Here is a 25688-nt window from a genome sequence, read left to right as displayed (position 1 = left end):
TGAGCCTTAAGAGCACCGCTCACGATTAGAGAGACAGAGACAGAGACAGTCACCGCTTTCAGAGCTCACCCATTATCCTATCAGCTATTGGAGAAACCCAGAGGGAGATATATTTAGGTTAACCTAATCCTGGAGGCCTTGATTTAATGCCGCGAGCTGGCATCGCCCAGGTGTTTTATTCGGTAGGAACATTCAAGGAACGGATTAGCGGCCGATTTGGAGCTGGGACTATTAAGGACACTGAACCCCCAGGGTTCCCCGAGCCAGGCTTGGAATCCCTCCCCATGGTCCTCCCTCTCTCCCCCTTCCTCTCCATGGTCCTCCCTCTCTCCCCCTTCCTCTCCATGTTGGTCCTCCCTCTCTCCCCCTTCCTCTCCATGTTGGTCCTCCCTCTCTCCCCTTCCTCTCCATGTTGGTCCTCCCTCTCTCCCCCTTCCTCTCCATGATGGTCCTCCCTCTCTCCCCCTTCCTCTCCATGTTGGTCCTCCCTCTCTCCCCCTTCCTCTCCATGTTGGTCCTCCCTCTCTCCCCCTTCCTCTCTATGTTGGTCCTCCCTCTCTCCCCCTTCCTCTCTATGTTGGTCCTCCCTCTCTCCCCCTTCCTCTCCATGTTGGTCCTCCCTCTCTCCCCCTTCCTCTCCATGTTGGTCCTCCCTCTCTCCCCTTCCTCTCCATGTTGGTCCTCCCTCTCTCCCCCTTCCTCTCCATGTTGGTCCTCCCTCTCTCCCCCTTCCTCCCTCTCTCTGCCTTCCTCTCCATGTTGGTCCTCCCTCTCTCCCCCTTCCTCTCCATGTTGGTCCTCCCTCTCTCCCCCTTCCTCCCTCTCTCCCCCTTCCTCTCCATGTTGGTCCTCCCTCTCTCCCCCTTCCTCTCCATGTTGGTCCTCCCTCTCTCCCCCTTCCTCTCCATGTTGGTCCTCCCTCTCTCCCCCTTCCTCTCCATGTTGGTCCTCCCTCTCTCCCCCTTCCTCTCCATGTTGGTCCTCCCTCTCTCCCCCTTCCTCTCCATGTTGGTCCTCCCTCTCTCCCCTTCCTCTCCACACCTCCTCACTCTGCTCATCCTCTCCTCCCCACTGCAGAAGGAAGCCCAGAATCATGACCTGAAGAGAGAGTTCTGGGTGACCATGGCAACAAGGACATGGTCAATGTGGTGCTGATCTTTGGCACCCATAATTCTATTTTAGAGGATCTATAATCTACTCTCCAGGAAGACTACAGATCTAGGATCAGCCTCCTACTCCCTCTCCCAGACAGTCCTCTCTCTCTCCCTCTCTACCAGAAACCTCCCACATCCTGAACAGTTTCTTCCCCCGGGCTGTGACCTTCACCAACCGGCCACCTGGCCCATAGAGACTAAAGGACTACAACGTCCATGCTGCACAGTGCATAAAGGACTACAACGTCCATGCTGCACAGCGCATCAGGCCATCTCTGATCCGTACTCTAAATAACTGAACTATACTGCATCAGGCCATCTCTGATCTGTACTCTAAATAACTGAACTATACTGCATCAGGCCATCTCTGATCTGTACTCTAAATAACCTTGTACCCACGGTATATTTGTATATCTGCTCATTCTCCTATAGCGCTGTGATCCATTTACCTGGTAGTGCACACTGAGTGGACAAAACACCTGCTCTCACCATGACCCAGACTGACCAGGTGAATCATTAGGAACACCTGCTCTCACCATGACCCAGACTGACCAGGTGAATCAATAGGAACACCTGCTCTCACCATGACCCAGACTGACCAGGTGAATCATTAGGAACACCTGCTCTCACCATGACCCAGACTGACCAGGTGAAACATTAGGAACACCATGACCCAGACTGACCAGGTGAATCATTAGGAACCCCATGACCCAGACTGACCAGGTGAATCATTAGGAACACCTGCTCTCACCATGACCCAGACTGACCAGGTGAAACATTAGGAACACCATGACCCAGACTGACCAGGTGAATCATTAGGAACCCCATGACCCAGACTGACCAGGTGAATCATTAGGAACACCTGCTCTCACCATGACCCAGACTGACCAGGTGAATCATTAGGAACACCTGCTCTCACCATGACCCAGACTGACCAGGTGAATCATTAGGAACACCTGCTCTCACCATGACCCAGACTGACCAGGTGAATCATTAGGAACACCTGCTCTCACCATGACCCAGACTGACCAGGTGAATCATTAGGAACACCTGCTCTCACCATGACCCAGACTGACCAGGTGAATCATTAGGAACACCTGCTCTCACCATGACCCAGACTGACCAGGTGAATCATTAGGAACACCTGCTCTCTCCATGACCCAGACTGACCAGGTGAATCATTAGGAACACCATGACCCAGACTGACCAGGTGAATCATTAGGAACACCTGCTCTCTCCATGACCCAGACTGACCAGGTGAATCATTAGGAACACCATGACCCAGACTGACCAGGTGAATCATTAGGAACACCTGCTCTCACCATGACCCAGACTGACCAGGTGAATCATTAGGAACACCTGCTCTCTCCATGACCCAGACTGACCAGGTGAATTCAGGTGAAAGCTCTGATCCCTTACTGACGCCACATGTTAAATCCACTACTTGTTTATTGATTTTCTTTAACATTTTCTTTAACAAGGCAAGTCAGTTTTAAGAACAAATTCTTATTTACAATGACGGCCTATCGATCAGTGTAGATGAAGGGGGAGGAGACGGGTTAAAGAAGGATTTTTTAGCCTTGAGACATGGGTTGTGTGTGTGTGTGTCATTCAGAGGGTGAATGGGCAGGACAAAAGATTGAAGTGCCTTTGAACCGGGTGGTAGTAGGTGCCAGGGACACCGGTTAGTGTCAAGAACTGCAACGCTGCTGGGTTTTTAAAGCTCAACAGTATATCAAGAATGGTCCACCACCCAAAGGACATCCAGCCAACTTGACACATCTGTGGGAAGCGTTGGAGTCGACATGGGCCAGCATCCCTGTGGAAGGCTTTCAACACCTTGTAGAGTCCATGACCCGACGAATTGAGGCTCCTCCCCCTCTCCCTCCCTAGTCCTTCTATCCTCAGTCTGCCACACTCCCTCTCCCCCTCTCCTCCCTCTCCCCCCTCTCCCTCCATCTCCTCCCTCCCTCCCTCTCTCTGTCCTTTTTCTACCTCTTTCCCTGCCTCTTTCCCCCTCTCCTCTGTCCCTCCATCTCTTCCTCTCCTCCGTCCCCCTCTCCTCCCTACCTTCCTCTCTTCCTCTCCTCCCTCTTCCTCACCTCCGTCCCCCTCTCCTCCCCCTCTTCCTCTAGTCCCTCCCTCTCCTCCCTCCCTTCCTCCCTCCTTCTCTTCCTCTCCTCCCTCCCTTCCTCTCTCCCTCTATCCATCCATCTCTCTCCTCCCTTCCTCCCTCCTTCTCTTCCTCTCCTCCCTCCCTTCCTCTCTCCCTCTATCCATCCATCTCTCTCCTCCCTTCCTCCCTCCTTCTCTTCCTCTCCTCCCTCCCTTCTTCTCTCCCTCTAGACATCCATCTCTCTCCTCCCTTCCTCCCTCCTTCTCTTCCTCTCCTCCCTCCCTTCTTCTCTCCCTCTATCCATCCATCCCTCTCCTCCCTTCCTCCCTCCTTCTCTTCCTCTCCTCCCTCCCTTCCTCTTTCCATCTATCCATCCATCTCTCTCCTCCCTCCCTCCCTCCGTCAAGTTGCCTTGCCGATGATGAGGATACTCATGAGGAAGACCATGATGAAGAAGATCCACATGAAGAACCGGTCCATCACCTTGGCAACCTTCTTCCACTCCGCCCCTTTAGCACACGTAGCCCGTTGCTCCCGGAAACAGTTGGCGATGTACTGAATGTTATACACCACCTAGAGGAGAGGGAGGGAGGAGGAGGAGGGAGGAGAGATGAGAAACAGTTGGCGATGTACTGAATGTTATACACCACCTAGAGGAGAGGGAGGGAGGAGGAGGAGGGAGGAGAGGGAGGGAGGAGAGGGAGGGAGGGAGGAGAGATGAGAAACAGTTGGCGATGTACTGAATGTTATACACCACCTAGAAGAGAGGGAGGGAGGAGAGGGAGGGAGGAGGGGGAGGGAGGGGGAGGAGAGAGATAGGAAGGGAGAGGGAGGAGAGGGAGGGAGGGAGGGAGGGAGGGAGGGAGGGAGGGAGGGAGGGAGGGAGGGAGGGGGGGAGGGAGGGAGGAGAGGGGGTTCAGGAGAGGAAGGAGAGAGGGTTCAGGCGAGGAATGAGAGAGGGAGGGAGAGGAAGGAGAGAGGGTTCAGGAGAGGAAAGAGAGAGTTCAGGAGAGGAAGGAGAGAGAGTTCAGGAGAGGAAGGAGAGAGGGAGGGAGAGGAAGGAGAGAGGGAGGGAGAGGAAGGAGAGAGGGGTGAGAGGAATGAGAGAGGGAGGGAGAGGAAAGAGAGAGGGTTCAGGAGAGGAAGGGGAGAGGGAGGGAGAGGAAGGAGAGAGGGAGAGAGAGGAAGGAGAGAGGGAGCGAGAGGAAGGAGAGAGGAAGGAGAGAGGGAGGGAGAGAGGGAGAGGAAGGAGAGGGGGAGGGAGAGAGGGAGAGGGAGAGGAAGGAGAGAGGGAGGGAGGGAGAGAGAGGGAGAGAGAGAGAGAGGGAGAGGAAGGAGAGGGGGAGGGAGAGGAAGGAGAGAGGGAGGGAGAGAGAGGGATGGGGAAGGAGAGATGAGAGACACAGAGAGAGACAGCGAGAGAGACAGAGAGAGAGAGAGAGACAGAGAGAGAGACAGAAAGAGAGACAGAGAGAGAGAGACAGAGAGAGAGACAGAGAGAGAGACAGAGAGAGAGACAGAGAGAGAGAGGGAGGGAGGGAGGGAGGGAGGGAGGGAGGGAGGGAGGGAGGGAGGGAGGGAGAGAGAGAGAGAGAGAGAGAGAGAGAGAGAGAGAGAGAGAGAGAGAGAGAGACAGAGAGAGACAGAGAGAGAGAGAGAAGAGGCACAGCTTGATAAATCCTGACTGTGTGATGCAGTGGGCATTAGTCACCTGTTTGTGGTGTGGGCAGGGGCAGGAGCAGGCTGGGGCCGAGGCTGGGTTGAGGTGCTTCTCCTTGGGGTAAGGCAGCGGCTCATTCAGCCCACCATTCTGGAGGTTCCCTGGAGGGGGTGCCTGATAGTCCAGCTCCTCTCTCCCGATGTGGTGGTAATGTCTCAGGGGCTCCCTCTTCTCCTCGCCCCCTTCCCCCTTGGAGGTCTGGCTCGGGTTGCTGTGATGGTTCTGGTTACTACGGTTACTGTAATGATCGTCGCGGTGACCGCCGTTAGCGTAGCGACAGTTGTCGAGGTGATTTTGATGGGTGCTGTGGTGGTTTTGGAGGTGCCCATTGCCGTACTGGTACGGACCGAGGCGATGGCAGTCGTCTTGGTAACAGCCGCCGTCATGGTAGAGGTCGTCGTGGTAATGGTTCCGTGCCAGGGCGGAGTTGCCCGACATTGGTTCCTCACTGTAGAGAGGTGTCCTCTCACTCTCTGGTGTAGTGCAGTTCTCCCCCACCTCGTATACAAACAGGATCTTAGACATGTAGTCAATGATGAGTACCTGGGAACACGAACACACACACACACACACACACACACACACACACACACACACACACACACACACACACACACACACAGTGTCACAGAGATAGAGACATACAGTAAACACACACACACACAGTGACACAGAGCTCCAGACTTTGCCCTACCTTGGCCCAGTGGAGAACAGGCTTGGCCTACCTTGGCCCAGCGAGGAGCAGGCTTGGCCTACCTTGGCCCAGTGAGGAACAGGCTTGGCCTACCTTGGCCCAGCGAGGAACAGGCTTGGCCTACCTTGGCCCAGTGAGGAACAGGTTTGGCCTACCTTGGCCCAGTGAGGAACAGGCTTGGCCTACCTTGGCCCAGTGAGGAACAGGCTTGGCCTACCTTGGCCCAGCGAGGAACAGGCTTGGCCTACCTTGGCCCAGTGAGGAACAGGTTTGGCCTACCTTGGCCCAGTGAGGAACAGGCTTGGCCTACCTTGGCCCAGTGAGGAACAGGCTTGGCCTACCTTGGCCCAGTGAGGAACAGGTTTGGCCTACCTTGGCCCAGTGAGGAACAGGCTTGGCCTACCTTGGCCCAGTGAGGAACAGGCTTGGCCTACCTTGGCCCAGTGAGGAACAGGCTTGGCCTACCTTGGCCCAGTGAGGAACAGGTTTGGCCTACCTTGGCTCAGCGAGGAACAGGCTTGGCCCTACCTTGGCCCAGTGAGGAACAGGCTTGGCCCTACCTTGGCCCAGTGAGGAACAGGCTTGGCCTACCTTGGCCCAGTGAGGAACAGGCTTGGCCCTACCTTGGCCCAGTGAGGAACAGGCTTGGCCCTACCTTGGCCCAGCGAGGAACAGGTTTGGCCTACCTTGGCCCAGTGAGGAACAGGCTTGGCCTCTGCACCACAGAAATGGATGTTCATGATGAAGATGGTCAGAGATGTCGAGGCCGTGATCATTGTCATCGTCGCTATGTAGTACTTCCCTGGAACACACACACACACACACACACACACACACACACACACACACACACACACACACACACACACACACACACACACACACACACACACACACACACACACACACACACACACACAGTAAGTATACTCTCTTAAGGAAAGGCATCATATTATCACCTATATAGGGAACACTCTCTGAGGCATCATATTATCACCTATATAGGGAACACTCTCTGAGGGAGGCATCATATTATCACCTATATAGGGAACACTCTCTGAGGGAGGCATCATATTATCACCTATATAGGGAACACTCTCAGAGGGAGGCATCATATTATCACCTATATAGGGAACACTCTCTGAGGGAGGCATCATGTTATCACCTATATAGGGAACACTCTCTGAGGGAGGCATCATGTTATCACCTATATAGGGAACACTCTCTGAGGGAGGCATCATATTATCACCTATATAGGGAACACTCTCTGAGGCATCATATTATCACCTATAATAGGAACACTCTCTGAGGCATCATATTATCACCCATATAGGGAACACTCTCAGAGGGAGGCATGATATTATCACCTATATAGGGAACACTCTCTGAGGGAGGCATCATATTATCACCTATATAGGGAACACTCTCTGAGGGAGGCATCATATTATCACCTATATAGGGAACACTCTCTGAGGGAGGCATCATATTATCACCTATATAGGGAACACTCTCTGAGGCATCATATTATCACCCATATAGGGAACACTCTCAGAGGGAGGCATGATATTATCACCTATATAGGGAACACTCTCTGAGGGAGACATCATATTATCACCTATATAGGGAACACTCTCTGAGGGAGGCATCATATTATCACCTATATAGGGAACACTCTCAGAGGGAGGCATCATATTATCACCTATATAGGGAACACTCTCAGAGGCATCATATTATCACCTATATAGGGAACACTCTCTGAGGCATCATATTATCACCTATATAGGGAACACTCTCTGAGGCATCATGTTATCACCTATATAGGGAACACTCTCAGAGGGAGGCATCATATTATCACCTATATAGGGAACACTCTCAGAGGGAGGCATCATATTATCACCTATATAGGGAACACTCTCTGAGGGAGGCATCATATTATCACCTATATAGAGAACACTCTCAGAGGCATCATATTATCACCTATATAGAGAACACTCTCTGAGGCATCATATTATCACCTATATAGGGAACACTCTCTGAGGGAGACATCATATTATCACCTATATAGGGAACACTCTCAGAGGGAGGCATGATATTATCACCTATATAGGGAACACTCTCTGAGGGAGGCATCATATTATCACCTATATAGGGAACACTCTCTGAGGGAGGCATCATATTATCACCTATATAGGGAACACTCTCTGAGGGAGGCATCATATTATCACCTATATAGGGAACACTCTCTGAGGGAGGCATCATGTTATCACCTATATAGGGAACACTCTCTGAGGGAGGCATCATATTATCACCTATGTAGGGAACACTCTCTGAGGGAGGCATCATATTATCACCTATATAGGGAACACTCTCTGAGGGAGGCATCATATTATCACCTATATAGGGAACACTCTCAGAGGCATCATATTATCACCCATATAGGGAACACTCTCAGAGGGAGGCATGATATTATCACCTATATAGGGAACACTCTCTGAGGGAGGCATCATATTATCACCTATATAGGGAACACTCTCTGAGGGAGGCATCATATTATCACCTATATAGGGAACACTCTCTGAGGGAGGCATCATATTATCACCTATATAGGGAACACTCTCTGAGGCATCATATTATCACCTATAATAGGAACACTCTCTGAGGCATCATATTATCACCCATATAGGGAACACTCTCAGAGGGAGGCATGATATTATCACCTATATAGGGAACACTCTCTGAGGGAGGCATCATATTATCACCTATATAGGGAACACTCTCTGAGGGAGGCATCATATTATCACCTATATAGGGAACACTCTCTGAGGGAGGCATCATGTTATCACCTATATAGGGAACACTCTCTGAGGGAGGCATCATATTATCACCTATATAGGGAACACTCTCTGAGGGAGGCATCATATTATCACCTATATAGGGAACACTCTCAGAGGCATCATATTATCACCTATATAGGGAACACTCTCTGAGGGAGGCATCATATTATCACCTATATAGGGAACACTCTCTGAGGCATCATGTTATCACCTATATAGGGAACACTCTCAGAGGGAGGCATCATATTATCACCTATATAGGGAACACTCTCAGAGGGAGGCATCATATTATCACCTATATAGGGAACACTCTCTGAGGGAGGCATCATATTATCACCTATATAGAGAACACTCTCAGAGGCATCATATTATCACCTATATAGAGAACACTCTCTGAGGCATCATATTATCACCCATATAGGGAACACTCTCAGAGGGAGGCATGATATTATCACCTATATAGGGAACACTCTCTGAGGCATCATATTATCACCTATATAGGGAACACTCTCAGAGGGAGGCATCATATTATCACCTATATAGGGAACACTCTCTGAGGGAGGCATCATCGTATCACCTATATAGGGAACACTCTCAGAGGGAGGCATCATTGTATCACCTATATAGGGAACACTCTCTGAGGGAGGCATCATATTATCACCTATATAGGGAACACTCTCTGAGGGAGGCATCATATTATCACCTATATAGGGAACACTCTCTGAGGCATCATATTATCACCTATATAGGGAACACTCTCTGAGGCATCATATTATCACCTATATAGGGAACACTCTCAGAGGGAGGCATGCTCTCTGCCACCATTAGTTGGAAGACAGTGAGGGCCAGTAGAACTGTCACGCCCAGAGAAACCTTCTCTCCTGAGTCAGCGGGCAGGTAGAAACCCAGGGGGGCTAGAACAACACAAACAAACAACAGCATTAAATAATATGACCAACAATACAATGTAAACAACAACAATAAACAATACAATACAACCACAAACCCAGATGAGCTAGAACAGAAGAAACAACAGTCACCACAGAATCCTGCATCTCCTCTCAACGGCAACATGAATGTACCATAGAGCTGGATAGAGGGGTCTACCGCCCCAAAGCCTGCTGTAGCAACATGAATGTACCATAGAGATGGATAGAGGGGTCTACCGCCCCAAAGCCTGCTGTAGCAACATTAATGTACCATAGAGATGGATAGAGGGGTCTATCGCCCCAAAGCCTGCTGTAGCAACATGAATGTACCATAGAGATGGATAGAGGGGTCTAATAGTCCCAAAGCCTGCTTTAGCATCATGAATGTACCATAGAGATGGATAGAGGGGTCTATCGCCCCAAAGCCTGCTTTAGCATCATGAATGTACCATAGAGATGGATAGAGGGGTCTACCGCCCCAAAGCCTGCTGTAGCAACATGAATGTACCATAGAGATGCATAGAGGGGTCTATCGCCCCAAAGCCTGCTTTAGCATCATGAATGTACCATAGAGATGGATAGAGGGGTCTATCGCCCAAAAGCCTGCTGTAGCAACATGAATGTACCATAGAGATGGATAGAGGGGTCTATCGCCCCAAAGCCTGCTTTAGCATCATGAATGTACCATAGAGATGGATAGAGGGGTCTATCGCCCAAAAGCCTGCTGTAGCAACATGAATGTACCATAGAGATGGATAGAGGGGTCTACCGCCCCAAAGCCTGCTGTAGCAACATGAATGTACCATAGAGATGGATAGAGGGGTCTACCGCCCCAAAGCCTGCTTTAGCAACATGAATGTACCATAGAGATGGATAGAGGGGTCTACCGCCCCAAAGCTTGCTGTAGCAACATGAATGTACCATAGAGATGGATAGAGGGGTCTACCGCCCCAAAGCCTGCTGTAGCAACATGAATGTACCATAGAGATGGATAGAGGGATCTACCGCCCCAAAGCCTGCTTTAGCAACATGAATGTACCATAGAGATGGATAGAGGGGTCTACCGCCCCAAAGCCTGCTGTAGCAACATGAATGTACCATAGAGATGGATAGAGGGGTCTACCGCCCCAAAGCCTGCTGTAGCAACATGAATGTACCATAGAGATGGATAGAGGGGTCTAAGCCTGCTATAGCAACATGAACTATAGAGATGGATAGAGGGGTCTAATAGTCCCAAAGCCTGCTTTAGCATCATGAATGTACCATAGAGATGGATAGAGGGGTCTAATAGTCCCAAAGCCTGCTGTAGCAACATGAATGTACCATAGAGATGGATAGAGGGGTCTAATAGTCCAAAAGCCTGCTGTAGCAACATGAATGTACCATAGAGATGGATAGAGGGGTCTACCGCCCCAAAGCCTGCTGTAGCAACATGAATGTACCATAGAGATGGATAGAGGGGTCTACCGCCCCAAAGCCTGCTTTAGCATCATGAATGTACCATAGAGATGGATAGAGGGGTCTATCGCCCCAAAGCCTGCTGTAGCAACATGAATGTACCATAGAGATGGATAGAGGGGTCTAACGCCCCAAAGCCTGCTGTAGCAACATTAATGTACCATAGAGATGGATAGAGGGGTCTACCGCCCCAAAGCCTGCTGTAGCAACATGAATGTACCATAGAGATGGATAGAGGGGTCTATCGCCCCAAAGCTTGCTGTAGCAACATGAATGTACCATAGAGATGGATAGAGGGGTCTACCGCCCCAAAGCCTGCTGTAGCAACATGAATGTACCATAGAGATGGATAGAGGGATCTACCGCCCAAAAGCCTGCTTTAGCAACATGAATGTACCATAGAGATGGATAGAGGGGTCTACCGCCCCAAAGCCTGCTTTAGCAACATGAATGTACCATAGAGATGGATAGAGGGGTCTATCGCCCCAAAGCTTGCTTTAGCAACATGAATGTACCATAGAGATGGATAGAGGGGTCTACCGCCCCAAAGCCTGCTGTAGCAACATGAATGTACCATAGAGATGGATAGAGGGGTCTACCGCCCCAAAGCCTGCTGTAGCAACATGAATGTACCATAGAGATGGATAGAGGGGTCTATCGCCCCAAAGCCTGCTGTAGCAACATGAATGTACCATAGAGATGGATAGAGGGGTCTACCGCCCCAAAGCCTGCTGTAGCAACATGAATGTACCATAGAGATGGATAGAGGGGTCTACCGCCCCAAAGCCTGCTGTAGCAACATGAATGTACCATAGAGATGGATAGAGGGGTCTATCGCCCCAAAGCCTGCTGTAGCAACATGAATGTACCATAGAGATGGATAGAGGGGTCTACCGCCCCAAAGCCTGCTGTAGCAACATGAATGTACCATAGAGATGGATAGAGGGGTCTATCGCCCCAAAGCCTGCTTTATACTACTACTAATACCAATATAACTATTCCTAGTAATACTATTAATAATACAAACACTAATAATAACAATAATAATAAGAAACAATAATGACAATAATAACAATGACAATAATAACAATAATATTAATAATAGCAATAATAACATCAATACCAATAATATTAATAATAATAATAATATTAATAATAATACCAATAATAATAATAATAATAACAATGACAATAATAACAATAACATCAATAACAATAATATTAATAATAATAATAACAATAATAATAACAACAACAATAATAATATTAATAATAACAATAATAATAATAATAACAATAACAACAATAATATTAATAACAACAATAATAATGTTAATAATGATGATGCTGGTGATACCAGTACCTAGGAATATTAATAATGATGATGCTGGTGATACCAGTACCTAGGAATATTAATAACAACAACAATAATAATGTTAATAATGATGATGCTGGTGATACCAGTACCTAGGAATATTAATAACAATAATAATAATGTTAATAATGATGATGCTGGTGATACCAGTACCTAGGAATATTAATAATGATGATGCTGGTGATACCAGTACCTAGGAATATTAATAACAATAATAATAATGTTAATAATGATGATGCTGGTGATACCAGTACCTAGGAATATTAATAATGATGATGCTGGTGATACCAGTTCCTAGGAATATTAATAATGATGGTGCTGGTGATACCAGTACCTAGGAATATTAATAATGATGATGCTGGTGATACCAGTACCTAGGAATATGAATAACAATAATAATAATGTTAATAATGATGATGCTGGTGATACCAGTACCTAGGAATATTAATAATGATGATGCTGGTGAAACCAGTACCTAGGAATATTAATAACAACAATAATAATGTTAATAATGATGATGCTGGTGATACCAGTACCTAGGAATATTAATAATGATGATGCTGGTGATACCAGTACCTAGGAATATTAATAACAATAATAATAATGTTAATAATGATGATGCTGGTGATACCAGTACCTAGGAATATTAATAATGATGATGCTGGTGATACCAGTTCCTAGGAATATTAATAATGATGGTGCTGGTGATACCAGTACCTAGGAATATTAATAATGATGATGCTGGTGATACCAGTACCTAGGAATATGAATAACAATAATAATAATGTTAATAATGATGATGCTGGTGATACCAGTACCTAGGAATATTAATAATGATGATGCTGGTGATACCAGTACCTAGGAATATTATTAACAACAATAATAATGTTAATAATGATGATGCTGGTGATACCAGTACCTAGGAATATTAATAATGATGATGCTGGTGATACCAGTACCTAGGAATATTAATAACAACAACAATAATAATGTTAATAATGATGATGCTGGTGATACCAGTACCTAGGAATATTAATAATGATGATGCTGGTGATACCAGTACCTAGGAATATTAATAACAACAACAATAATAATGTTAATAATGATGATGCTGGTGATACCAGTACCTAGGAATATTAATAATGATGATGCTGGTGATACCAGTACCTAGGAATATTAATAATGATGGTGCTAGTGATACCAGTACCTAGGAATATTAATAACAACAATAATAATAATGTTAATAATGATGATACTGGTGATACCAGTACCTAGGAATATTAATAACAACAACAATAATAATGTTAATAATGATGATGCTGGTGATACCAGTACCTAGGAATATTAATAACAACAACAATAATAATGTTAATAATGATGATGCTGGTGATACCAGTACCTAGGAATATTAATAATGATGATGCTGGTGATACCAGTACCTAGGAATATTAATAATGATGATGCTGGTGATACCAGTACCTAGGAATATGAATAACAATAATAATAATGTTAATAATGATGATGCTGGTGATACCAGTACCTAGGAATATTAATAATGATGATGCTGGTGATACCAGTTCCTAGGAATATTAATAATGATGGTGCTGGTGATACCAGTACCTAGGAATATTAATAATGATGATGCTGGTGATACCAGTACCTAGGAATATGAATAACAATAATAATAATGTTAATAATGATGATGCTGGTGATACCAGTACCTAGGAATATTAATAATGATGATGCTGGTGAAACCAGTACCTAGGAATATTAATAACAACAATAATAATGTTAATAATGATGATGCTGGTGATACCAGTACCTAGGAATATTAATAATGATGATGCTGGTGATACCAGTACCTAGGAATATTAATAACAATAATAATAATGTTAATAATGATGATGCTGGTGATACCAGTACCTAGGAATATTAATAATGATGATGCTGGTGATACCAGTTCCTAGGAATATTAATAATGATGGTGCTGGTGATACCAGTACCTAGGAATATTAATAATGATGATGCTGGTGATACCAGTACCTAGGAATATGAATAACAATAATAATAATGTTAATAATGATGATGCTGGTGATACCAGTACCTAGGAATATTAATAATGATGATGCTGGTGATACCAGTACCTAGGAATATTAAACTGGTGATACCAGTACCTAGGAATATTATTTAATACAATGAATAATACCTGTTAATAATGATGATGCTGGTGATACCAGTGAATATTAATAATGATGATGCTGGTGATACAGTACCTAGGAATATTAATAACAACAACAATAATAATGTTAATAATGATGATGCTGGTGATACCAGTACCTAGGAATATTAATAATGATGATGCTGGTGATACCAGTACCTAGGAATATTAATAACAACAACAATAATAATGTTAATAATGATGATGCTGGTGATACCAGTACCTAGGAATATTAATAATGATGATGCTGGTGATACCAGTACCTAGGAATATTAATAATGATGGTGCTAGTGATACCAGTACCTAGGAATATTAATAACAACAATAATAATAATGTTAATAATGATGATACTGGTGATACCAGTACCTAGGAATATTAATAACAACAACAATAATAATGTTAATAATGATGATGCTGGTGATACCAGTACCTAGGAATATTAATAACAACAACAATAATAATGTTAATAATGATGATGCTGGTGATACCAGTACCTAGGAATATTAATAATGATGATGCTGGTGATACCAGTACCTAGGAATATTAATAACAACAACAATAATAATGTTAATAATGATGATGCTGGTGATACCAGTACCTAGGAATATTAATAACAATAATAATAATGTTAATAATGATGATGCTGGTGATACCAGTACCTAGGAATATTAATAATGATGATGCTGGTGATACCAGTACCTAGGAATATTAATAATGATGGTGCTGGTGATACCAGTACCTAGGAATATTAATAATGATGGTGCTGGTGATACCAGTACCTAGGAATATTAATAATGATGATGCTGGTGATACCAGTACCTAGGAATATTAATAATGATGGTGCTGGTGATACCAGTACCTAGGAATATTAATAATGATGATGCTGGTGATACCAGTACCTAGGAATATTAATAATGATGGTGCTGGTGATACCAGTACCTAGGAATATTAATAATGATGATGCTGGTGATACCAGTACCTAGGAATATTAATAACAATAATAATAATGTTAATAATGATGATGCTGGTGATACCAGTACCTAGGAATATTAATAATGATGATGCTGGTGAACCAGTACCTAGGAATATTAATAACAACAACCTAAATAATAATGTTAATAATGATGATGCTGGTGATACCAGTGATGATGCTGGTGATACCAGTACCTAGGAATATTAATAATGATGGTGCTGGTGATACCAGTACCTAGGAATATTAATAATGATGGTGCTGGTGATACCAGTACCTAGGAATATTAATAATGATGATGCTGGTGATACCAGTACCTAGGAATATTAATAATGATGGTGCTGGTGATACCAGTACCTAGGAATATTAATAATGATGATGCTGGTGATACCAGTACCTAGGAATATTAAATGATGATGATGCTGGTGATAATACCTAGGAATATTAATGATGCTGGTGATACCAGTACCTAGGAATATTAATAATGATGATGCTGGTGATACCAGTACCTAGGAATATTAATAATGATGATGATGCTGGTGATACCAGTACCTAGGAATATTAATAACAACAATAATAATGTTAATAATGATGATGCTGGTGATACCAGTACCTAGGAATATTAATAATGATGATGCTGGTGATACCAGTACCTAGGAATATTAATAACAACAATAATAATGTTAATAATGATGATGCTTGTGATACCAGTACCTAGGAATATTAATAACAACAATAATAATGTTAATAATGATGATGCTGGTGATACCAGTACCTAGGAATATTAATAACAATAATAATAATGTTAATAATGATGATGCTGGTGATACCAGTACCTAGGAATATTAATAATGATGATGCTGGTGAATACCTATAATAATAATAATGATGGTGCTGGTGATACCAGTACCTAGGAATATTAATAATGATGATGCTGGTGATACCAGTACCTAGGAATATTAATAATGATGATGCTGGTGATACCAGTACCTAGGAATATTAATAACAACAACAATAATAATGTTAATAATGATGATGCTGGTGATACCAGTACCTAGGAATATTAATAATGATGGTGCTGGTGATACCAGTACCTAGGAATATTAATAATGATGATGCTGGTGATACCAGTACCTAGGAATATTAATAACAATAATAATAATGTTAATAATGATGATGCTGGTGATACCAGTACCTAGGAATATTAATAATGATGGTGCTGGTGATAATAATAATGTTAATAATGATGGTGCTGGTGATACCAGTACCTAGGAATATTAATAACAATAATAATAATGTTAATAATGATGATGCTGGTGATACCAGTACCTAGGAATATTAATAACAATAATAATAATGTTAATAATGATGATGCTGGTGATACCAGTACCTAGGAATATTAATAATGATGATGCTGGTGATACCAGTACCTAGGAATATTAATAATGATGGTGCTGGTGATACCAGTACCTAGGAATATTAATAACAACCAATAATAATGTTAATAATGATGATGCTGGTGATACCAGTACCTAGGAATATTAATAACAATAATAATAATGTTAATAATGATGATGCTGGTGATACCAGTACCTAGGAATATTAATAATGATGATGCTGGTGATACCAGTACCTAGGAATATTAATAATGATGGTGCTGGTGATACCAGTACCTAGGAATATTAATAATGATGATGCTGGTGATACCAGTACCTAGGAATATTAATAACAATATACCAGTACCTAGGAATATTAATAATGATGATGCTGGTGATACCAGTACCTAGGAATATTAATAACAATAATAATAATGTTAATAATGATGATGCTGGTGATACCAGTACCTAGGAATATTAATAATGATGATGCTGGTGATACCAGTACCTAGGAATATTAATAATGATGGTGCTGGTGATACCAGTACCTAGGAATATTAATAATGATGATACCAGTACCTAGGAATATTAATGGTGATACCAGTACCTAGGAATATTAATAATGATGGTGCTGGTGATACCAGTACCTAGGAATATTAATAATGATGATGCTGGTGATACCAGTACCTAGGAATATTAATAACAATGATGCTGGTGATAATAATGTTAATAATGATGATGCTGGTGATACCAGTACCTAGGAATATTAATAATGATGATGCTGGTGATACCAGTACCTAGGAATATTAATAATGATGGTGCTGGTGATACCAGTACCTAGGAATATTAATAATGATGGTGCTGGTGATACCAGTACCTAGGAATATTAATAATGATGATGCTGGTGATACCAGTACCTAGGAATATTAATAATGATGGTGCTGGTGATACCAGTACCTAGGAATATTAATAATGATGATGCTGGTGATACCAGTACCTAGGAATATTAATAATGATGGTGCTGGTGATACCAGTACCTAGGAATATTAATAATGATGATGCTGGTGATACCAGTACCTAGGAATATTAATAACAACAACAATAATAATGTTAATAATGATGATGCTGGTGATACCAGTACCTAGGAATATTAATAATGATGATGCTGGTGATACCAGTACCTAGGAATATTAAACAACAATAATAATGTTAATAATGATGATGCTGGTGATACCAGTACCTAGGAATATTAATAATGATGATGCTGGTGATACCAGTACCTAGGAATATGCTGGTGATACCAGTACCTAGGAATATTAATAATGATGATGCTGGTGATACCAGTACCTAGGAATATTAATAATGATGATGCTGGTGATACCAGTACCTAGGAATATTAATAATGAATATATTAATAATAATGATGATGCTGGTGATACCAGTACCTAGGAATATTAATAATGATGATGCTGGTGATACCAGTACCTAGGAATATTAATAATGATGATGCTGGTGATACCAGTACCTAGGGAATATTAATAACAACAACAATAATAATGTTAATAATGATGATGCTGGTGATACCAGTACCTAGGAATATTAATAATGATGATGCTGGTGATACCAGTACCTAGGAATATTAATAACAACAACAATAATAATGTTAATAATGATGATGCTGGTGATACCAGTACCTAGGAATATTAATAACAATGATGCTGGTGATAATAATGATGATGCTGGTGATACCAGTACCTAGGAATATTAATAATGATGATGCTTGTGATACCAGTACCTAGGAATATTAATAATGATGATGCTGGTGATACCAGTACCTAGGAATATTAATAATGATGGTGCTGGTGATACCAGTACCTAGGAATATTAATAATGATGGTGCTAATACCAGTACCTAGGAATAATAACAACAATAATAATAATGTTAATAATGATGATGCTGGTGATACCAGTACCTAGGAATATTAATAACAACAACAATAATAATGTTAATAATGATGATGCTGGTGATACCAGTACCTAGGAATATTAATAACAACAACAATAATAATGTTAATAATGATGATGCTGGTGATACCAGTACCTAGGAATATTAATAATGATGATGCTGGTGATACCAGTACCTAGGAATATTAATAACAACAACAATAATAATGTTAATAATGATGATGCTGGTGATACCAGTACCTAGGAATATTAATAACAATAATAATAATGTTAATAATGATGATGCTGGTGATACCAGTACCTAGGAATATTAATAATGATGATGCTGGTGATACCAGTACCTAGGAATATTAATAATGATGGTGCTGGTGATACCAGTACCTAGGAATATTAATAATGATGGTGCTGGTGATACCAGTACCTAGGAATATTAATAATGATGATGCTGGTGATACCAGTACCTAGGAATATTAATAATGATGGTGCTGGTGATACCAGTACCTAGGAATATTAATAATGATGATGCTGGTGATACCAGTACCTAGGAATATTAATAATGATGGTGCTGGTGATACCAGTACCTAGGAATATTAATAATGATGATGCTGGTGATACCAGTACCTAGGAATATTAATAACAATAATAATAATGTTAATAATGATGATGCTGGTGATACCAGTACCTAGGAATATTAATAATGATGATGCTGGTGATACCAGTACCTAGGAATATTAATAATGATGGTGCTGGTGATACCAGTACCTAGGAATATTAATAATGATGGTGCTGGTGATACCAGTACCTAGGAATATTAATAATGATGATGCTGGTGATACCAGTACCTAGGAATATTAATAATGATGGTGCTGGTGATACCAGTACCTAGGAATATTAATAATGATGATGCTGGTGATACCAGTACCTAGGAATATTAATAATGATGGTGCTGGTGATACCAGTACCTAGGAATATTAATAATGATGATGCTGGTGATACCAGTACCTAGGAATATTAATAACAACAACAATAATAATGTTAATAATGATGATGCTGGTGATACCAGTACCTATGAATATTAATAATGATGATGCTGGTGATACCAGTACCTAGGAATATTATTAACAACAATAATAATGTTAATAATGATGATGCTTGTGATACCAGTACCTAGGAATATTAATAACAACAATAATAATGTTAATAATGATGATGCTGGTGATACCAGTACCTAGGAATATTAATAACAATAATAATAATGTTAATAATGATGATGCTGGTGATACCAGTACCTAGGAATATTAATAACAATAATAATAATGTTAATAATGATGATGCTGGTGATACCAGTACCTAGGAATATTAATAATGATGGTGCTAGTGATACCAGTACCTAGGAATATTAATAACAACAATAATAATAATGTTAATAATGATGATACTGGTGATACCAGTACCTAGGAATATTAATAACAACAACAATAATAATGTTAATAATGATGATGCTGGTGATACCAGTACCTAGGAATATTAATAACAACAACAATAATAATGTTAATAATGATGATGCTGGTGATACCAGTACCTAGGAATATTAATAATGATGATGCTGGTGATACCAGTACCTAGGAATATTAATAACAACAACAATAATAATGTTAATAATGATGATGCTGGTGATACCAGTACCTAGGAATATTAATAACAATAATAATAATGTTAATAATGATGATGCTGGTGATACCAGTACCTAGGAATATTAATAATGATGATGCTGGTGATACCAGTACCTAGGAATATTAATAATGATGGTGCTGGTGATACCAGTACCTAGGAATATTAATAATGATGGTGCTGGTGATACCAGTACCTAGGAATATTAATAATGATGATGCTGGTGATACCAGTACCTAGGAATATTAATAATGATGGTGCTGGTGATACCAGTACCTAGGAATATTAATAATGATGATGCTGGTGATACCAGTACCTAGGAATATTAATAATGATGGTGCTGGTGATACCAGTACCTAGGAATATTAATAATGATGATGCTGGTGATACCAGTACCTAGGAATATTAATAACAATAATAATAATGTTAATAATGATGATGCTGGTGATACCAGTACCTAGGAATATTAATAATGATGATGCTGGTGATACCAGTACCTAGGAATATTAATAATGATGGTGCTGGTGATACCAGTACCTAGGAATATTAATAATGATGGTGCTGGTGATACCAGTACCTAGGAATATTAATAATGATGATGCTGGTGATACCAGTACCTAGGAATATTAATAATGATGGTGCTGGTGATACCAGTACCTAGGAATATTAATAATGATGATGCTGGTGATACCAGTACCTAGGAATATTAATAATGATGGTGCTGGTGATACCAGTACCTAGGAATATTAATAATGATGATGCTGGTGATACCAGTACCTAGGAATATTAATAACAACAACAATAATAATGTTAATAATGATGATGCTGGTGATACCAGTACCTATGAATATTAATAATGATGATGCTGGTGATACCAGTACCTAGGAATATTATTAACAACAATAATAATGTTAATAATGATGATGCTTGTGATACCAGTACCTAGGAATATTAATAACAACAATAATAATGTTAATAATGATGATGCTGGTGATACCAGTACCTAGGAATATTAATAACAATAATAATAATGTTAATAATGATGATGCTTGTGATACCAGTACCTAGGAATATTAATAACAACAATAATAATGTTAATAATGATGATGCTGGTGATACCAGTTCCTAGGAATATTAATAATGATGGTGCTGGTGATACCAGTACCTAGGAATATTAATAACAACAATAATAATAATGTTAATAATGATGATACTGGTGATACCAGTACCTAGGAATATTAATAACAACAACAATAATAATGTTAATAATGATGATGCTGGTGATACCAGTACCTAGGAATATTAATAACAACAACAATAATAATGTTAATAATGATGATGCTGGTGATACCAGTACCTAGGAATATTAATAATGATGATGCTGGTGATACCAGTACCTAGGAATATTAATAACAACAACAATAATGTTAATAATGATGATGCTGGTGATACCAGTACCTAAATATTAATAACAATAATAATAATGTTAATAATGATGATGCTGGTGATACCAGTACCTAGGAATATTAATAACAATAATAATAATGTTAATAATGATGATGCTGGTGATACCAGTACCTAGGAATATTAATAATGATGATGCTGGTGATACCAGTACCTAGGAATATTAATAATGATGGTGCTGGTGATACCAGTACCTAGGAATATTAATAATGATGGTGCTGGTGATACCAGTACCTAGGAATATTAATAATGATGATGCTGGTGATACCAGTACCTAGGAATATTAATAATGATGGTGCTGGTGATACCAGTACCTAGGAATATTAATAATGATGATGCTGGTGATACCAGTACCTAGGAATATTAATAATGATGGTGCTGGTGATACCAGTACCTAGGAATATTAATAATGATGATGCTGGTGATACCAGTACCTAGGAATATTAATAACAATAATAATAATGTTAATAATGATGATGCTGGTGATACCAGTACCTAGGAATATTAATAATGATGATGCTGGTGATACCAGTACCTAGGAATATTAATAATGATGGTGCTGGTGATACCAGTACCTAGGAATATTAATAATGATGGTGCTGGTGATACCAGTACCTAGGAATATTAATAATGATGATGCTGGTGATACCAGTACCTAGGAATATTAATAATGATGGTGCTGGTGATACCAGTACCTAGGAATATTAATAATGTTAATAATGATGATGCTGGTGATACCAGTACCTAGGAATATTAATAATGATGGTGCTGGTGATACCAGTACCTAGGAATATTAATAATGATGATGCTGGTGATACCAGTACCTAGGAATATTAATAACAACAACAATAATAATGTTAATAATGATGATGCTGGTGATACCAGTACCTATGAATATTAATAATGATGATGCTGGTGATACCAGTACCTAGGAATATTATTAACAACAATAATAATGTTAATAATGATGATGCTTGTGATACCAGTACCTAGGAATATTAATAACAACAATAATAATGTTAATAATGATGATGCTGGTGATACCAGTACCTAGGAATATTAATAACAATAATAATAATGTTAATAATGATGATGCTGGTGATACCAGTACCTAGGAATATTAATAACAATAATAATAATGTTAATAATGATGATGCTGGTGATACCAGTACCTAGGAATATTAATAATGATGATGCTGGTGAAACCAGTACCTAGGAATATTAATAACAACAACAATAATAATGTTAATAATGATGATGCTGGTGATACCAGTACCTAGGAATATTAATAATGATGGTGCTGGTGATACCAGTACCTAGGAATATTAATAATGATGATGCTGGTGATACCAGTACCTAGGAATATTATTAACAATAATAATAATGTTAATAATGATGATGCTGGTGATACCAGTACCTAGGAATATTAATAACAATAATAATAATGTTAATAATGATGGTGCTGGTGATACCAGTACCTAGGAATATTAATAACAATAATAATAAGGAATATTAATAACAATAATAATAATGTTAATAATGATGATGCTGGTGATACCAGTACCTAGTAATATTAATAACAATAATAATAATGTTAATAATGATGATGCTGGTGATACCAGTACCTAGGAATATTAATAATGATGGTGCTGGTGATACCAGTACCTAGGAATATTAATAATGATGGTGCTAGTGATACCAGTACCTAGGAATATTAATAACAACAATAATAATGTTAATAATGATGATGCTGGTGATACCAGTACCTAGGAATATTAATAACAATAATAATAATGTTAATAATGATGATGCTGGTGATACCAGTACCTAGGAATATTAATAATGATGATGCTGGTGATACCAGTACCTAGGAATATTAATAATGATGGTGCTGGTGATACCAGTACCTAGGAATATTAATAATGATGATGCTGGTGATACCAGTACCTAGGAATATGAATAACAATAACAATAATGTTAATAATGATGATACTGGTGATACCAGAACCTAGGAATATTAATAACAATAATGTTAATAATGATGATGCTGGTGATAATGTTAATAATGATGATGCTGGTGATACCAGTACCTAGGAATATTAATAATGATGATGCTGGTGATACCAGTACCTAGGAATATTAATAATGATGGTGCTGGTGATACCAGTACCTAGGAATATTAATAATGATGATGCTGGTGATACCAGTACCTAGGAATATTAATAATGATGGTGCTGGTGATACCAGTACCTAGGAATATTAATAATGATGATGCTGGTGATACCAGTACCTAGGAATATTAATAACAATAATAATAATGTTAATAATGATGATGCTGGTGATACCAGTACCTAGGAATATTAATAATGATGATGCTGGTGATACCAGTACCTAGGAATATTAATAATGATGGTGCTGGTGATACCAGTACCTAGGAATATTAATAATGATGGTGCTGGTGATACCAGTACCTAGGAATATTAATAATGATGATGCTGGTGATACCAGTACCTAGGAATATTAATAATGATGGTGCTGGTGATACCAGTACCTAGGAATATTAATAATGATGATGCTGGTGATACCAGTACCTAGGAATATTAATAATGATGGTGCTGGTGATACCAGTACCTAGGAATATTAATAATGATGATGCTGGTGATACCAGTACCTAGGAATATTAATAACAACAACAATAATAATGTTAATAATGATGATGCTGGTGATACCAGTACCTAGGAATATTAATAATGATGATGCTGGTGATACCAGTACCTAGGAATATTATTAACAACTAATAATGTTAATAATGATGATGCTGGTGTGATACCAGTACCTAGGAATATTAATAACAACAATAATAATGTTAATAATGATGAAGCTGGTGATACCAGTACCTAGGAATATTAATAACAATAATAATAATGTTAATAATGATGATGCTGGTGATACCAGTACCTAGGAATATTAATAACAATAATAATAATGTTAATAATGATGATGCTGGTGATACCAGTACCTAGGAATATTAATAATGATGATGCTGGTGATACCAGTACCTAGGAATATTAATAACAACAACAATAATAATGTTAATAATGATGATGCTGGTGATACCAGTACCTAGGAATATTAATAATGATGGTGCTGGTGATACCAGTACCTAGGAATATTAATAATGATGATGCTGGTGATACCAGTACCTAGGAATATTATTAACAATAATAATAATGTTAATAATGATGATGCTGGTGATACCAGTACCTAGGAATATTAATAACAATAATAATAATGTTAATAATGATGGTGCTGGTGATACCAGTACCTAGGAATATTAATAACAATAATAATAATGTTAATAATGATGATGCTGGTGATACCAGTACCTAGTAATATTAATAACAATAATAATAATGTTAATAATGATGATGCTGGTGATACCAGTACCTAGGAATATTAATAATGATGGTGCTGGTGATACCAGTACCTAGGAATATTAATAATGATGGTGCTAGTGATACCAGTACCTAGGAATATTAATAACAACAATAATAATGTTAATAATGATGATGCTGGTGATACCAGTACCTAGGAATATTAATAACAATAATAATAATGTTAATAATGATGATGCTGGTGATACCAGTACCTAGGAATATTAATAATGATGATGCTGGTGATACCAGTACCTAGGAATATTAATAATGATGGTGCTGGTGATACCAGTACCTAGGAATATTAAT

At 40.2% G+C, this 25688-nt stretch overlaps 1 protein-coding gene across 1 annotated transcript in view; it reads right to left on the bottom strand.

The window, feature by feature from the left end:
* Positions 1 to 3672: 3672 nt before the first annotated feature.
* Positions 3673 to 25688, bottom strand: part of LOC139374086 (neuronal acetylcholine receptor subunit alpha-9-I) — a 45898-nt gene continuing 23882 nt past the window's right edge. Inside the window, exons 6-9 of the mRNA XM_071115079.1 lie at positions 9298 to 9432; positions 6371 to 6486; positions 4982 to 5533; positions 3673 to 3843 (exon numbers count right to left, since the gene is read on the bottom strand). Coding sequence (XP_070971180.1) covers positions 3673 to 3843; positions 4982 to 5533; positions 6371 to 6486; positions 9298 to 9432 — 974 coding nt within the window. The remainder of the gene's footprint in view (positions 3844 to 4981; positions 5534 to 6370; positions 6487 to 9297; positions 9433 to 25688) is intronic.

The sequence above is a fragment of the Oncorhynchus clarkii genome, chromosome 19 (assembly GCF_045791955.1).
Source record: "Oncorhynchus clarkii lewisi isolate Uvic-CL-2024 chromosome 19, UVic_Ocla_1.0, whole genome shotgun sequence".
NCBI classification, from domain to species: domain Eukaryota; kingdom Metazoa; phylum Chordata; class Actinopteri; order Salmoniformes; family Salmonidae; genus Oncorhynchus; species Oncorhynchus clarkii.
This window is presented reverse-complemented; position numbering and strand designations above follow the sequence as displayed.